This window comes from Oncorhynchus keta, chromosome 2, assembly GCF_023373465.1.
Source record: "Oncorhynchus keta strain PuntledgeMale-10-30-2019 chromosome 2, Oket_V2, whole genome shotgun sequence".
Lineage (NCBI taxonomy): Eukaryota > Metazoa > Chordata > Actinopteri > Salmoniformes > Salmonidae > Oncorhynchus > Oncorhynchus keta.
Genome location: NC_068422.1, coordinates 2,802,501 through 2,818,210, shown reverse-complemented (window position 1 = coordinate 2,818,210; position 15,710 = coordinate 2,802,501). Strand labels below are relative to the sequence as shown.

At 43.6% G+C, this 15,710-nt stretch overlaps 2 protein-coding genes and 1 long non-coding RNA gene across 3 annotated transcripts in view; 1 reads left to right on the top strand and 2 right to left on the bottom strand.

Moving 5' to 3' along the window:
- The window catches only part of LOC127909421 (uncharacterized), a 202,774-nt gene that overhangs the window by 94,478 nt on the left and 92,586 nt on the right, over window positions 1-15,710 (top strand). The window lies entirely within an intron of this gene.
- The window catches only part of LOC118372932 (golgin subfamily A member 4-like), a 45,355-nt gene that overhangs the window by 10,116 nt on the left and 19,529 nt on the right, over window positions 1-15,710 (bottom strand). Inside the window, exon 12 of the mRNA XM_052470785.1 lies at window positions 10,700-10,775. Coding sequence (XP_052326745.1) covers window positions 10,700-10,775 — 76 coding nt within the window. The remainder of the gene's footprint in view (window positions 1-10,699; window positions 10,776-15,710) is intronic.
- Window positions 10,795-15,710, bottom strand: part of LOC127909422 (uncharacterized) — a 5,171-nt gene continuing 255 nt past the window's right edge. The window contains exons 1-4 of the long non-coding RNA XR_008071069.1: window positions 15,415-15,710; window positions 13,894-14,306; window positions 12,444-13,336; window positions 10,795-12,200 (exon numbers count right to left, since the gene is read on the bottom strand). The exon at window positions 15,415-15,710 is cut by the window's right edge and continues 255 nt beyond it. This is a non-coding gene — a long non-coding RNA (uncharacterized LOC127909422). The remainder of the gene's footprint in view (window positions 12,201-12,443; window positions 13,337-13,893; window positions 14,307-15,414) is intronic.

Sequence of the window (15,710 nt, the reverse complement as noted above, 5' to 3'; positions counted from 1 at the left end):
CACTGGAATTGTGATACAGTGACATATAAATTAAGTAATCTGTTTGTAAACAATTGTTGGAAAAATTACTTGTGTCATGCACAAAGTGGATGTCCTAACCGACCTGCTTAAAACTATAGTTTGTTACCAAGAAATTTGTGGAGTGGTTGAAAAACAAGTTTTAATGACTCCAACCTAAGTGTATGTAAACGTCAGACTTCAACTGTAGATACACGCACACAAACCAATTTACATTGCGATGTACAGGTAACTGTCAAAATAAAGGAAACACCGACATAAAGTGTCTTAATAGGGCCACTAAGAGCCAGAACAGCTTCAATGCACCGTGGCAAAGATTCTGTGTCTGGAACTCTATTGGAGGGATGCGACACCATTCTTCCAAGAGAAATTCCATAATTTGGTGTTTTGTTGATGGTGGTGAACTCTGTCCTCGCCACCGCACCAGAATCTCATAAGTGTTCAATTGGGTTGAGATTTGGTGACAGATGGCCATGTTATATGGTTTACATCATTTTCATGCTCAATAAACCACTCAGTGACCACTTGTGCCCTGTGGATGGGGGCATTGGCCTGCCCAGCATTTTTCTTTTGTTTTTTGCATTTTCCAATTAAGAACATTCAAAACAAAAGTGAAAAGATATTAGACAACGATAGGACAAAGTGACAGTAACAGACGAACGTAACAAAAATAAATTATAATTATAGTTATATAAACAAACATACAATAACAAAAAATAAATAAATCAAAATATTTTTAAAAATAATGAGACATTGGATCACCTGCCGTAGGCTACATAATATACATTACGTGTGAAACATTATGTGAGGATTATATATAGATTCAATCAATGAGATGTGGGGGGAGATTCTCCATATAGTCAATAAAAGGTTGCCAAATTCTGTAAAATGCCTAACTTATTCCTCAAGCAGTAAGTGATTTTCTCCAAAGGGATACAACTATTAACTTCCGAAAGCCACATTGCAACTGGCAGGGAGGAATCCAATTTCCATTTCAAGGCAATACATTTCTTGGCAATCGCTAGCAATATTTCTGTTAGCTTTATAGGCTTTGCCTAAGATTGGTGTTAGTAAAGTTACCCAGTAGACAGACCTCCGGGTCTAAAGGGAATGCAACCCCGTGAATTGAGGATATGGTATCGCATACCCCCTGCCAGAAACCGTGTAGTTTTGAACACTGCCAAGTGGAATGGAGGAATGTTCCTTCATCTGAGCCACATCTAAAACATAGGGAGGAGATATCTGGGTTGAACCTGTGCAGTATAGATGGGGTGATATAGAGCTGATGGAGGAAATTCAACTGGATCAGTCTGTATCTGGAGTTCAATGTGGATGTAACCCCATCCCTGCATAGGTCACTCCATAGATCCTCATCAAGATCAATACCCAGATCTCTCTCCCATCTAAGTCGGGGTTTATCTAGCCCAGGCAGTGTTAGACCTGACATAAGAGCATTGTAAACACGGGAAATGGTCTTGAACAGTGGTTGGTCTGCGTGGCAGAGTTGTTCAATAGGTGACATCTTAGGTAGGTTCCATTGTCCCTTGAGTCACCCTAATACATTTTTGTAGTTGTAGGTAGCTAAAGAAGTCCCTGTTAGGCAAGTGGTATTTCTGTTTCAGCTGATCAAAAGACATAAGAACTCCCTCCTCGTAACAATGTTCCAGAAGAGTGATCCCCTTATCAGACCATGGTCTAAAGTTACTGTTCTGGAAAAACATAGGGATCAATCTATTGTTCCATAAAGGGGTTTTAGGGGAAAGGAATCCCCCTCGTCCGAACAGCTCATGCAGTTTGCGCCATGCCAGGACAGAATGTATGTTTAAAGGGTTGTCTGTGATGGTTTTCTGTCCCATTTGTAAAACAAATCTGCCCCAGTGTCATCATTTACCTCAAGCTTTTCAATATTCAACCATGAGGGAGAGGGACCATTGTCAAACCTCTGAGCCAGAAACCTAGACTGTGCAGCCCAGTAGTACATTCTAAAATTGGGGAGGTTTAAGCCCCCTTGACTGTAATCAAGGGTCAGTTTATCCAGGCCAACCCTAGGGGTTTTGCCGTGCCAGATAAACCGTCTGGTCAGCTTGTCGAGAGAGGAAAAAATGCTGCGGGAACAGGGATAGGGAGAGATTGAAACAGATATAGAAACCTGGGCAGGACATTCATTTTAATTACATTGATTCTACCCAGTAGAGTGAGAGGTAAGTCCATCCATTTACAAAGGTCAACCTCCACCTTTTGCAACAAACTGGCCAGATTGAGTTTATAGAGGTTGTTCAGATTACCATCCACCCTTATGCCCAAATATGTGAAGCCCATAGGCGACCATCTAAAAGGAAACTTGTGCTTGATGGTATGATGGTCAAAGACAGACAACGGTAAGATTTCGTTTTTATCAAGATTGACCTTATATCCAGAGAAATAACTATAACACTGTAGTAGGATCTGCAAGTGAGAGAGGGAGTGTTCTGGGTTTGTTAGGAATAAGATAAGGTCGTCCGCAAAGAGTGATAATTTATGGGTATGGGGGCCCACCTCAAAGCCATATATGTCAGGGCACGTTCTAATAGCCTCAGCCAACGGTTCGATGGCGAGGGCAAAGAGGTGGGGGCTAATTGGGCAACCTTGTCTGTTCCCCCTATAAAGAGGGAAAGAGGAGGAAGTAATCCCATTGGTAGCAATCCTAGCTTTAGGAGATTTGTAGAGTGATTTTATCAAATTTACAAACACGGTACCTAAACCAAACTTTTCCAAGACGCGAAAGAGGTATGGCCATTCAACCCTATCAAAGGCCTTTTCAGCGTCGAGGGAGACTGCGACACCAGGTATTTTGTTTTTGTTAGCAAGGTGAATTATATCGAAGAACCTTCTGAGATTATTGGAGGACAATCTATTATTTCTGATCTGGGTTGACCAACAGGGGAAGACATGACTCCAGTCTCTTAGATAGCATCTTGGTGACCAGTTTACAATCTGTGTTAAGGAGAGAGATTGGTCTATAGGAGGCGCACTTTAGCGGGTTTTTCCCTTTCTTGTGGATTACAGTAATCACTGCTTGAGAGAAGGACTCTGGAAAGCAGTTGTCTTCTCTGGCTTTTTTAAGTACCTCCATAAGGTAGGGGACCAACAGCTCCCTAAATTCTTTATAGAACTCTGGAGGGAAGCCTTCCTCCCCAGGAGATTTATTAGAAGGTAAGGATTTAATGGCCTCCAACAATTCAGGGACTGAGAAGTGTTCACTCAGGCACTCGCTGTCTTCCCCTGACAGGCATGGGAGGTTGAGAGAGGAGAGAAAGGAGTCGATCTCTGATAGATCATCGCTTGATTGGGAAGTGTAGAGGTCTTCATAGTATTTCTTAAAAGTATTATTCAATTCAGTAGGGTCGAAAGATCTCTTTAGTGAGAGTTTCTATGGCATTAATTGTCCTCTTACTTTCCTCTGCTTTCAGTTGCCATGCCAATACTTTGTGAGCTTTCTCTCCAAGCTCATAATAACGCTGTTTTGATTTAGTGATGGCCCTCTCAGCTTGATATGTGTTCAGAATATTATATTTAAGTTTTTTATTTACCAAAAGCCTGTATAGATCTTTAGTCGGGCCTCTTTGGTAGGTTCTCTAGCTCGGAGATTTCAGATTCAAGGGCACTCAGTTCCGCACCGTGTTTTTTCTTCAGCCCTTTAGTATAGGAAATAATCTGTCCCCTCAGGTAGGCCTTCAATGTGTCCCAAAGAATGAAGCTGTCAGGAGCAGGGTTTGTTTGTCAAAGTAAAAATATTGATCTGCTCTTTGATGAATGCACAAAATTCAGGTTGCTTTAGAAGTGTAGAATTTAGTCTCCATCTATATGCTCCATTTACCTTGGTTGGAATGGAGATTGATAATACCAGAGGAGAATGGTCACTAAGCAATCTGGGGAGATACTCGACATCTAACACTCTATGAAACAGTTGTGTCGAAAGTAAAACGTTATCTATGCGTGTGTGTGTCTTGTGTGGGTGTGAATAAAAAGAGTAGTCCCTATCCTGTGGGTGCAACTGTCTCCAGATGTCTAGTAAATTGAGATCTTTCATGAATGACATGGTGAGCTTGCCGGCTTTGGTAAGAAGTGAGGGTTTATCAGAAGACCTATCAAGAACTGTATCTAAGCAAAAATTAAAATCTCCAACCAGTAGCCATCCTGGTGGTGCTTGAGCAACCTGAAGGAAGACATTCTGAATAAACATATGGTCATCGAAGTTAGGAGCATAAATATACTCTGAAAACATATGCCCCTGCACCAAAACAAACCTGCCAGAGGGATCAGAGATGGTGTTGTTGACGCAGAAGGGGATGTGTCTACAAAATTGCAGTTCCTCTTGCTTTGGAGTTAAAAGAGGATGCAAAAACTTGTCCTACCCATTCCCTCTTCAATTTCTTCTGTTCACTGGCTGTAAGATGTGTTTCTTGTAAAAACACAATGTCAGCCTTTAATTTCTTAAGGTATGTATAGACTCTTTTCCTTTTAATCGGGCTGTTAAAACCTTTTGCGTTGAATGTGACATATTTTAGTGGATTAAGCATAGGTTGGGTTTCAAATATGTAAGTGAATAGAAATCTATCATATGCAGATAATTAGGAAATATTTCAACTTTGGTTTGAGCACAAAAGTGACCTGTGTGTCTCTTTAAGAAGGAAACAATAAACATAGAAAAAAGGAAGAAAAAAATAATAAAAATCCCACCCACCCCGATTGTCAGACTAGAACAACAGTCCCAACAATCAAACATGAATACACTTGTAGAGATACGTTGCTGCTCGCTTTCCATCTTGCTCTTACTAGCTAAACCTTGGCGTAAACTAAAACCTGCGAGCTCTCTAAATTGAAAACAAACGTTGTGAATAGATATTTATGGCTGAATATTTACTGCCCACGGTAAGGGCTGCTTGAGTCTCTTTACGAAAGATGAACATAAATGAGGGGGAAAGCAGTGGGCCTAAACCCACTTATTGCTTCGCCCAGTAGATATGGACTAAACCAAAATATACTCTCCTGTAAATGTAATAGAACTCACCCCGGGAAGATACGGTTAGTGGAAAATGTACAAATCAATTAAAGTGACCGGGAGATACCAGCAGTTCAATCCGGATAAGAGAAAACAAACAAACTGCATTTTATCCCCCAGAGAGACCGTCCTGGCTCAGACTCAGACGTTGCTCAGTTCTTTGAGAAAAGTGTGCGCTTCTCCCGGTGTGTTGAAGAGATGGCTTCCACCTTTGTACTGAACTCTCATCCGCGCAGGGTGGATGAGGTAGCCGGTGATGTTCTTCTCCTTCAGTGCTTTGGCGGCAGGTCTGAACTGCTTGCAGCGTCTGGCGAGGTCCACGCTCATATCCGGGAAAAGGCTGACCCTCTTCCCATCGATGGCGATGTCCCCTTTGGCTCTTGCGAGTTGCAGTATCTTCTCTCTGTCTTGGAAACGGAGGAACCTGATCAGGACGGCTCGTGGGGGCTCATCTGGCCGGGGTTCCGGCGCTGATGTTCTGTGGGCGCGTTCGATTTCCAGCGGCTTGGTGAAGTTGATTATGCCTAGGACCTCCGGGATCCATTGAGTGAAGAAACGGATCGGGTCACGGCCCTCACTGTCCTCTTTCAATCCCACCACACGGATATTACTACATCTACTCTGGTTCTCCATCTGATCTACCTTGTTTTTGAGGTAGGCATTGTCATTTTGCAGTTGTGTCAAGACCTGGTCATGTCTAGCGATGGTATCTTCAACTGTGCTAATTAATGCGCAGCTCTGCCTCAGTCGTTCTCAAAAGGAGATCATTCATGGAGGATTTCAGGTCGTCAATGGAAGAATGGAGTTCAGCCGATTTCTTATCGATTTTCAGAGAAAGACCTCTGTTACCATCCTGAATTTCCCGGAGGAGAGTAGCCAGCATGTCGGGCAGGCTTGTAAGAGGCTGCTGAGAGCAACAGTCTGGAACTGTCGTCTGAGTTATGAGGGCTAATGCTAATCTTGCCAGCTGTAGCGTCATCTTGGGAATCAACAACGTTTTGTTCGTCCTTCTTGCCTCTCGGTCGGAGGTCCATGGCTCTTTGGGAAGGTAAGTACTTGACAATTTATCAGCCGATGTTAGAATATTGTTTCAACGTTGTTATTTAGGTAAAAATAGAATAACTTTGAAGAGCTCGGTTTGTCAACGTCTGCTCAGCTCCGCGGCATCACGTGTCTCCCCTGCCCAGCAATTTTATACATGAACCTAAGCATGATGGGATGTTAACTGCATAAATAACACAGGAACCACACCTGTGTGTAAGTACCTGCTTTCAATATTAAACAATATTAATATTAAAAGAAACGGCCCTCTTTCAGGACCCTGTCTTTCAAAGATAATTCGTAAAAATCCAAATAATTTCACAGAACTTCATTGTAAAGGGTTTAAACACTTTTTCCCCATGCTTGTTCAATGTACCATAAACAATTCATGAACATGAACAGTGGTTCCCACTGTGAAGCATGGAGGAGGAGGTGTGATGGTGTTGGGGTGCTTTGCTGGTGACACTGATTTATTTAGAATTCAAGGCACACTTAACCAGCATGGCTACCAGAGCATTCAGCAGCAATACGCCATCCCATCTAGTTTGTGTTTAGTGGGACTATCATTTATTTTTCATCAGGACAATGAAACAACACTCCTCCAGACTATGTAAGGGCTATTTGACCAAGAAGGAGAGTGATGGAGTGCTGCATCAGATGACCTGGCCTCCACAGTCACCCGACCTCAACCCAGTTGAGATGGTGAAGCTGGTTGAGAGAATGCCAAGAGTGTGATAACCTAGCTGGTTATCTGGCCTCAGGTGGCGAGACTCTCCATCTGGATTGTGTAGTGGCATGCTTCAGTCTCTCAAGGCTTTTGAACTCACAAATGTTTGATACAAGCCCCAGAGGGAAGGTGCTGTGTGGTCACAAAGATTTGGTCGGTAGCAGTAAAGATACTATGTTTCAACTGCTATCCCAATCCAAAGAACAGAGCAGTAATAATAAAAAAAACATTCTAAATTCTGCCACAATGTTTAAATATTTATAACCGCTGGAGACAGTTTTTTTTAACCTCAAAGCTTCCCGACATCCTGACAGTTGGCCGCCATTAGATTTTTTACTCACATTGACAACCCATTACCGGCTGTCCAATATGAATGTTGATCTATTTGGAGGGGGGGTTGTAATTTGTTAATGAGTTGGAAAATTAAGCTTCTTGATCTTATTTCAGTGCTTAGGTCACAGTTATGAAAACTTAGGACACAAAAGAGGCCTTTCTACTAACTCTGAAAAACATAAAACGAAAGATGCCCGGGGTCCCTGCTCATCTGCGTGAATGTGCATTAGGCATGCTGCAAGGAGACATGAGGACTGCAGGTTTGGTCAGGGCAATAAATTGCAATGTCCGTACTGTGAGACGTCTAAGACAGCACTACAGGGAGACAGGACGGACAGCTGATCGTCCTTGCAGTGGCTGACCACGTGTAACGACACCTGCACAGGATCCAAACATCACACCTGTGTGACAGGTACAAGATGGCAACAACAACTGCCATAGTTACTCCAGGAACGCACAATCCCTCCATCAGTGCTCCGACTGTCCGCAATATGCTGAGAGAGGCTGGACTGAGGGCTTGAAGGCCTGTTGTAAGGCAGGTCCTCACCAGCAACAACGTCGCTTGGCCAGACAGGACTGGCAAATCCCATTGAGCACGTCTGGGACCTGTTGTATCGGAGTGTGAGGGCTAGGGCCATTCCACCCAGAAATGTCCGGGAACTTGCAGGTGCCTTGGTGGAAGAGTGGGGTAACATCTCACAGCAAGAACTGGCAAATCTGGTGCAGTCCATGAGGAGGAGATGCACTGCAGTGCTTAATGCAGCTGGTGGCCACACCAGATACTGACTGTTGCTTTTGATTATTATTCCATTTCTGTTAATCACATGTCTGTGGAACTTGTTCAGTTGATGTCGGTTGTTGAATCTTGTTACATTCATACAAATATTTACACATGTTAAGTTTGCTGAAAATAAACACAGTTGACAGTGAGAGAATGTTTCATTTTTTTGCTTAGTTTACTTTGTATCCCTCATTTACTCAAGTGTTTCCTTTATGTTGGCAGTTACGTGTAGTTCTCAGTTCTAAAGGTGTATTCCATTATTCATCGGCTCTATGTAAATGCCACTTCTAAATTTGGCACGGAGTCATCTAATGTTCCACCCTGATTCTGTCGGCCATACTGTTCAGCTGACATGACATTATGTTTCAATTAGCAACAGTTCTGAACATAACCCTGAAACCCTGATAGCAGTGAACAGGGGTAGGTTCAAACCATCAAAACTAGAAAGAATGGCACATGGCCCTACATGAGCACTTGTACACTGCAAGACAATTCCAACCAGGCCTGTTCAGATGCATTGCTCCATCATCCCTGTACCTAGTGAGACAGAGTTATGTCTCAATTACCACGGTGTGAAATCCCAACCGGTCACACTTCAAAATAGCAATCATGTTAGTTCTTCTCCATCCTCTTCAAGGGAAACACTGTCAGGTGTGACGTGGGTGAAGGATTAACTCCATATAGTCTATACCTTATTGCTTTTCTATTTTCTGACTTGTTTAATTCTTAGTTGTTTGTTTCTCGTTGTGATTCTATGCGACTTGTTCTTATTTTGTATGTAACTTGGAGCTGTGGAAAGAAGTTCCTCTGATTTGTTTTGATGATTACATTTCTTGTTCTTCCAAAGTCCATTCCATGGAGATGTTTAGGCCAGTGAAGGGGTTGCAACTTAAAAACACCCTCCCATTTCTCTGGAATAGCCATTTACATTTTAGTCATTTAACAGATGCTCTTATCCAGAGCGACTGACATTAGTGCATTCATCAGATACACGATGACACTGTAGGCCCCTGGCTGTGCCAGCAGAGAAGAGCAGCTTGATGTTGAAAGGAACAGGGTTAGGAATGCTGGGAAAATGAAGGGGTGATGAAGAGAAAGAGAAGAGGTAGAGGCCAAACTAGTCTTTGATCATCAGGCGTGGAGAAATGGCCTGGCTAATAAATCCTTTCAGCTTTATGTCCTCCTGACCTCCAGGCCCCGGACCCCAGGAAGAGTAGCCCAGATGAACCCACAGTAGAGTAACACTCACACTGGGGCATGAGGACCCACACTACACAACACAGCAGAAAGCACCTCTACGTGGAACCACTACTCATTGGCCTCTTGACCAGGCGTCATGACAGTGGTTTAAACACCATCTGTGCTGGCTTGGAAATGTTTTCACATTGTCCACATTGTCCTTTCCAACCACTATGTTGGAGCACAGCTCAGCTCAGCAGTGTTATTAGAGGTCCACAGTGGTCAGGACAGCAGAAGCCACATTGAGATGGTGTTAATATATACTGAGGCTGTCAACAGTGGTGTGAGTCAGATCACTGGGCCAGCAGGCTTCTCTTCAGCTGGAGTAGACAAGCTATGGAGTACAGCTGGGTGATATGGACCAAAGTCCATGTCACAATCAATTAACAGAATTATCACCATAACAATCAATTGAACGATATGTTATTAACAATGTGCACCAGTTACTTATTTTTATTGTGCTGCTGCTGCTAATGTTGTAGCTATCAATTGTCCCGTTAGCAATAGTCCATATTAGCAGAATTAAATTTTAAACTTCACATTCCTCTAGTAAAGGCAATTTATTGTTATTATCAGTAAAATGTCCTCGATATATGGTCAGTTTGGTCGGTATCGATTATTTTCAGTTTATCGTTCCAGCTCTAATATGAAGTAATGGGGTATGCATAAGGGGGAAAGGTTAGGATGTGACCTGGCTGAGAGGGTTGTTCAGATACCCAGAGGGTTGTTCAGACACCCAGAGGGTTGTTCAGACACCCAGAGGGTTGTTTAGACACCCAGAGGGTTGTTTAGACACCCAGAGGGTTGTTCAGACACCCAGAGGGTTGTTCAGACACCCAGAGGGTTGTTCAGACACCCAGAGGGTTGTTCAGACACCCAGAGGGTTGTTCAGACACCCAGAGGGTTGTTCAGACACCCAGAGGGTTGTTCAGACACCCAGGCAAAACAGTGGACTACTAAAGTCTTGGGTTGGAGAGAGTGTTAGAAATTGAGTGGTGTAACTTCAGGCCAGGGGGGCAGTGCGCTGTGCTGCGTTAGAGGTTTTCACATGGGAAACAAGAGTGCAGCCTGCAAAAGTCATTATGTCCTGGGATGAATTTTCACCCCTACCTCCTCACCCCCCTTTCCCATCCAACAGACGATTATCTTTATTACGCCAGCAGGGAAAGTCCATAAGAGGTTAGAATTTAGTTTGACCGTCCTCCCCCTCTACCCTGTCCTCCATGCAGAGAAGATATAATTTATAATAGGTTTGAGGTTGATATGATTGAGACACTACTGTGGGGGCTTCATCTTAGTGATGTTGAACTAACAGCAGCAATGTCCTATCACACTAAATGGCTGACTGAATAGCCGTACTCATTTTCCATGAGGTCCTTTTGAGCTAAGAAGATGATTGAAAAGTTTATATTTTTCAGAAAACATCTTACAGAGGAAGTTAACATTACTTTTTGAATGTATGTTTATATTTAAAGTAGTATAGACGTTTAATATAGATGAATATAGATGTTTACAGTACCTTTGAACGTGGTCCCCAGATGAGTCACCACTGAGTTTTTGTGGAATAATTTCATCTTGTCCTCCAGTGAGTGGATCTAGGAGAGAGAGAGAGAGTGCAGTAGAAAAACATATGACTCCCAATGAATGTGGATCAAGGAGCGAGAGAGAGAGAACACCACTACTACTGAACCAACCTGATAACACCACCACTACTGAACCAAGCTGTACTGGACTTACCTGATAACATCCCCACTACTGAACCAAGCTGTACTGGACTTACCTGATAACACCACCACTACTGAACCAAGCTGATAACAACACCACTACTGAACCAAGCTGTACTGGACTAACCTGATAACACCACCACTACTGAACCAAGCTGATAACAACACCACTACTGAACCAAGCTGTACTGGACTAACCTGATAACACCACCACTACTGAACCAAGCTGCACTGGACTAACCTGATAACACCACCACTACTGAACCAAGCTGATAACACCACCACTACTGAACCAAGCTGATAACACCACCACTACTGAACCAAGCTGATAACAACACCACTACTACTGAACCAAGCTGTACTGGACTTACCTGATAACACCACCATTACTGAACCAAGCTGTACTGAACTTACCTGATAACACCACCATTACTCAACCAAGCTGTACTGGACTGACCTGATAACACCACCACTACTGAACCAAGCTGATAACACCACCACTACTGAACCAAGCTGATAACAACACCACTACTGAACCAAGCTGATAACAACACCACTACTGAACCAAGCTGATAACAACACCACTACTGAACCAAGCTGATAACACCACCACTACTGAACCAAGCTGATAACACCACCACTACTGAACCAAGCTGATAACAACACCACTACTACTGAACCAAGCTGTACTGGACTTACCTGATAACACCACCATTACTGAACCAAGCTGTACTGAACTTACCTGATAACACCACCATTACTCAACCAAGCTGTACTGGACTGACCTGATAACACCACCACTACTGAACCAAGCTGATAACACCACCACTACTGAACCAAGCTGATAACACCACCACTACTGAACCAAGCTGATAACACCACCACTACTGAACCAAGCTGATAACAACACCACTACTGAACCAAGCTGATAACAACACCACTACTGAACCAAGCTGATAACAACACCACTACTGAACCAAGCTGATAACAACACCACTACTGAACCAAGCTGATAACAACACCACTACTGAACCAAGCTGATAACAACACCACTACTGAACCAAGCTGATAACAACACCACTACTGAACCAAGCTGATAACATCACCACTACTGAACCAAGCTGTACTGGACTTACCTGATAACATCCCCACTACTGAACCAAGCTGTACTGGACTTACCTGATAACACCACCACTAGTGAACCAAGCTGTACTGGACTAACCTGATAACACCACCACTACTGAACCAAGCTGATAACAACACCACTACTACTGAACCAAGCTGTACTGAACTTACCTGATAACATCCCCACTACTGAACCAAGCTGTACTGGACTTACCTGATAACACCACCACCAGTGAACCAAGCTGTACTGGACTAACCTGATAACACCACCACTACTGAACCAAGCTGATAACAACACCACTACTGAACCAAGCTGTACTGGACTAACCTGATAACACCACCACTACTGAACCAAGCTGTACTGAACTTACCTGATAACACCACCATTACTGAACCAAGCTGTACTGGACTAACCTGATAACACCACCATTACTGAACCAAGCTGTACTGGACTAACCTGATAACACCATTACTGAACCAAGCTGTACTGGACTAACCTGATAACACCACCACTACTACTGAACCAAGCTATACTGGACTAACCTGATAACACCACCATTACTGAACCAAGCTGATAACAACACCACTACTGAACCAAGCTGATAACAACACCACTACTGAACCAAGCTGATAACAACACCACTACTGAACCAAGCTGTACTGGACTAACCTGATAACACCACCATTACTGAACCAAGCTGTACTGGACTAACCTGATAACACCACCATTACTGAACCAAGCTGTACTGGACTAACCTGATAACACCACCACTACTACTGAACCAAGCTGTAATGGACTAACCTGATAACACCACCATTACTGAACCAAGCTGATAACAACACCACTACTGAACCAAGCTGATAACAACACCACTACTGAACCAAGCGGTACTGGACTAACCTGATAACACCAATACTAGTGAACCAAGCTGTACTGGACTAACCTGATAACACCACCACTACTGAACCAAGCTGATAACAACACCACTACTGAACCAAGCTGTACTGGACTAACCTGATAACACCACCATTACTGAACCAAGCTGTACTGGACTACCCTGATAACACCACCACTACTGAACCAAGCTGATAACAACACCACTACTGAACCAAGCTGTACTGGACTAACCTGATAACACCACCATTACTGAACCAAGCTGTACTGGACTAACCTGATAACACCACCATTACTGAACCAAGCTGTACTGGACTAACCTGATAACACCACCATTACTGAACCAAGCTGTACTGGACTAACCTGAAAACACCACCACTACTACTACTGAACCAAGCGGTACTGGACTAACCTGATAACACCACCACTACTGAACCAAGCTGTACTGGACTAACCTGATAACACCACCACTACTGAACCAAGCTGATAACAACACCACTACTGAACCAAGCTGTACTGGACTAACCTGATAACACCACCATTACTGAACCAAGCTGTACTGGACTACCCTGATAACACCACCACTACTGAACCAAGCTGATAACAACACCACTACTGAACCAAGCTGTACTGGACTAACCTGATAACACCACCATTACTGAACCAAGCTGTACTGGACTAACCTGATAACACCACCATTACTGAACCAAGCTGTACTGGACTAACCTGATAACACCACCATTACTGAACCAAGCTGTACTGGACTACCCTGATAACACCACCACTACTGAACCAAGCTGATAACATCACCACTACTGAACCAAGCTGTACTGGACTAACCTGATAACACCACCACTACTGAACCAAGTTGTACTGGACTAACCTGATAACACCACCACTACTGAACCAAGCTGTACTGGACTTACCTGATAACATCCCCACTACTGAACCAAGCTGTACTGGACTTACCTGATAACACCACCACTAGTGAACCAAGCTGTACTGGACTAACCTGATAACACCACCACTACTGAACCAAGCTGATAACAACACCACTACTGAACCAAGCTGTACTGGACTAACCTGATAACACCACCACTACTGAACCAAGCTGTACTGAACTTACCTGATAACATCCCCACTACTGAACCAAGCTGTACTGGACTTACCTGATAACACCACCACTAGTGAACCAAGCTGTACTGGACTAACCTGATAACACCACCACTACTGAACCAAGCTGATAACAACACCACTACTGAACCAAGCTGTACTGGACTAACCTGATAACACCACCATTACTGAACCAAGCTGATAACAACACCACTACTGAACCAAGCTGATAACAACACCACTACTGAACCAAGCTGTACTGGACTAACCTGATAACACCACCACTACTACTGAACCAAGATGTACTGGACTAACCTGATAACACCACCATTACTGAACCAAGCTGATAACAACACCACTACTGAACCAAGCTGATAACAACACCACTACTGAACCAAGCTGTACTGGACTAACCTGATAACACCACCACTAGTGAACCAAGCTTTACTGGACTAACCTGATAACACCACCACTACTGAACCAAGCTGATAACAACACCACTACTGAACCAAGCTGTACTGGACTAACCTGATAACACCACCATTACTGAACCAAGCTGTACTGGACTACCCTGATAACACCACCACTACTGAACCAAGCTGATAACAACACCACTACTGAACCAAGCTGTACTGGACTAACCTGATAACACCACCATTACTGAACCAAGCTGTACTGGACTAACCTGATAACACCACCATTACTGAACCAAGCTGTACTGGACTAACCTGATAACACCACCATTACTGAACCAAGCTGTACTGGACTAACCTGAAAACACCACCACTACTACTACTGAACCAAGCGGTACTGGACTAACCTGATAACACCACCACTAGTGAACCAAGCTGTACTGGACTAACCTGATAACACCACCACTACTGAACCAAGCTGATAACACCACCACTAGTGAACCAAGCTGATAACACCACCACTAGTGAACCAAGCTGTACTGGACTAACCTGATAACACCACCATTACTGAACCAAGCTGTACTGGACTAACCTGATAACACCACCATTACTGAACCAAGCTGTACTGGACTACCCTGATAACACCATCACTACTGAACCAAGCTGATAACAACACCACTACTGTACCAAGCTGTACTGGACTAACCTGATAACACCACCATTACTGAACCAAGCTGTACTGGACTAACCTGATAACACCACCATTACTGAACCAAGCTGTACTGGACTAACCTGATAACACCACCATTACTGAACCAAGCTGTACTGGACTAACCTGATAACACCACCATTACTGAACCAAGCTGTACTGGACTAACCTGATAACACCACCATTACTGAACCAAGCTGTACTGGACTAACCTGATAACACCACCATTACTGAACCAAGCTGTACTGGACTAACCTGATAACACCACCATTACTGAACCAAGCTGTACTGGACTAACCTGATAACACCACCATTACTGAACCAAGCTGTACTGGACTAACCTGATAACACCACCATTACTGAACCAAGCTGTACTGGACTAACCTGAAAACACCACCACTACTACTACTGAACCAAGCGGTACTGGACTAACCTGATAACACCACCACTAGTGAACCAAGCTGTACTGGACTAACCTGATAACACCACCACTACTGAACCAAGCTGATAACAACACCACTACTGAACCAAGCTGTACTGGACTAACCTGA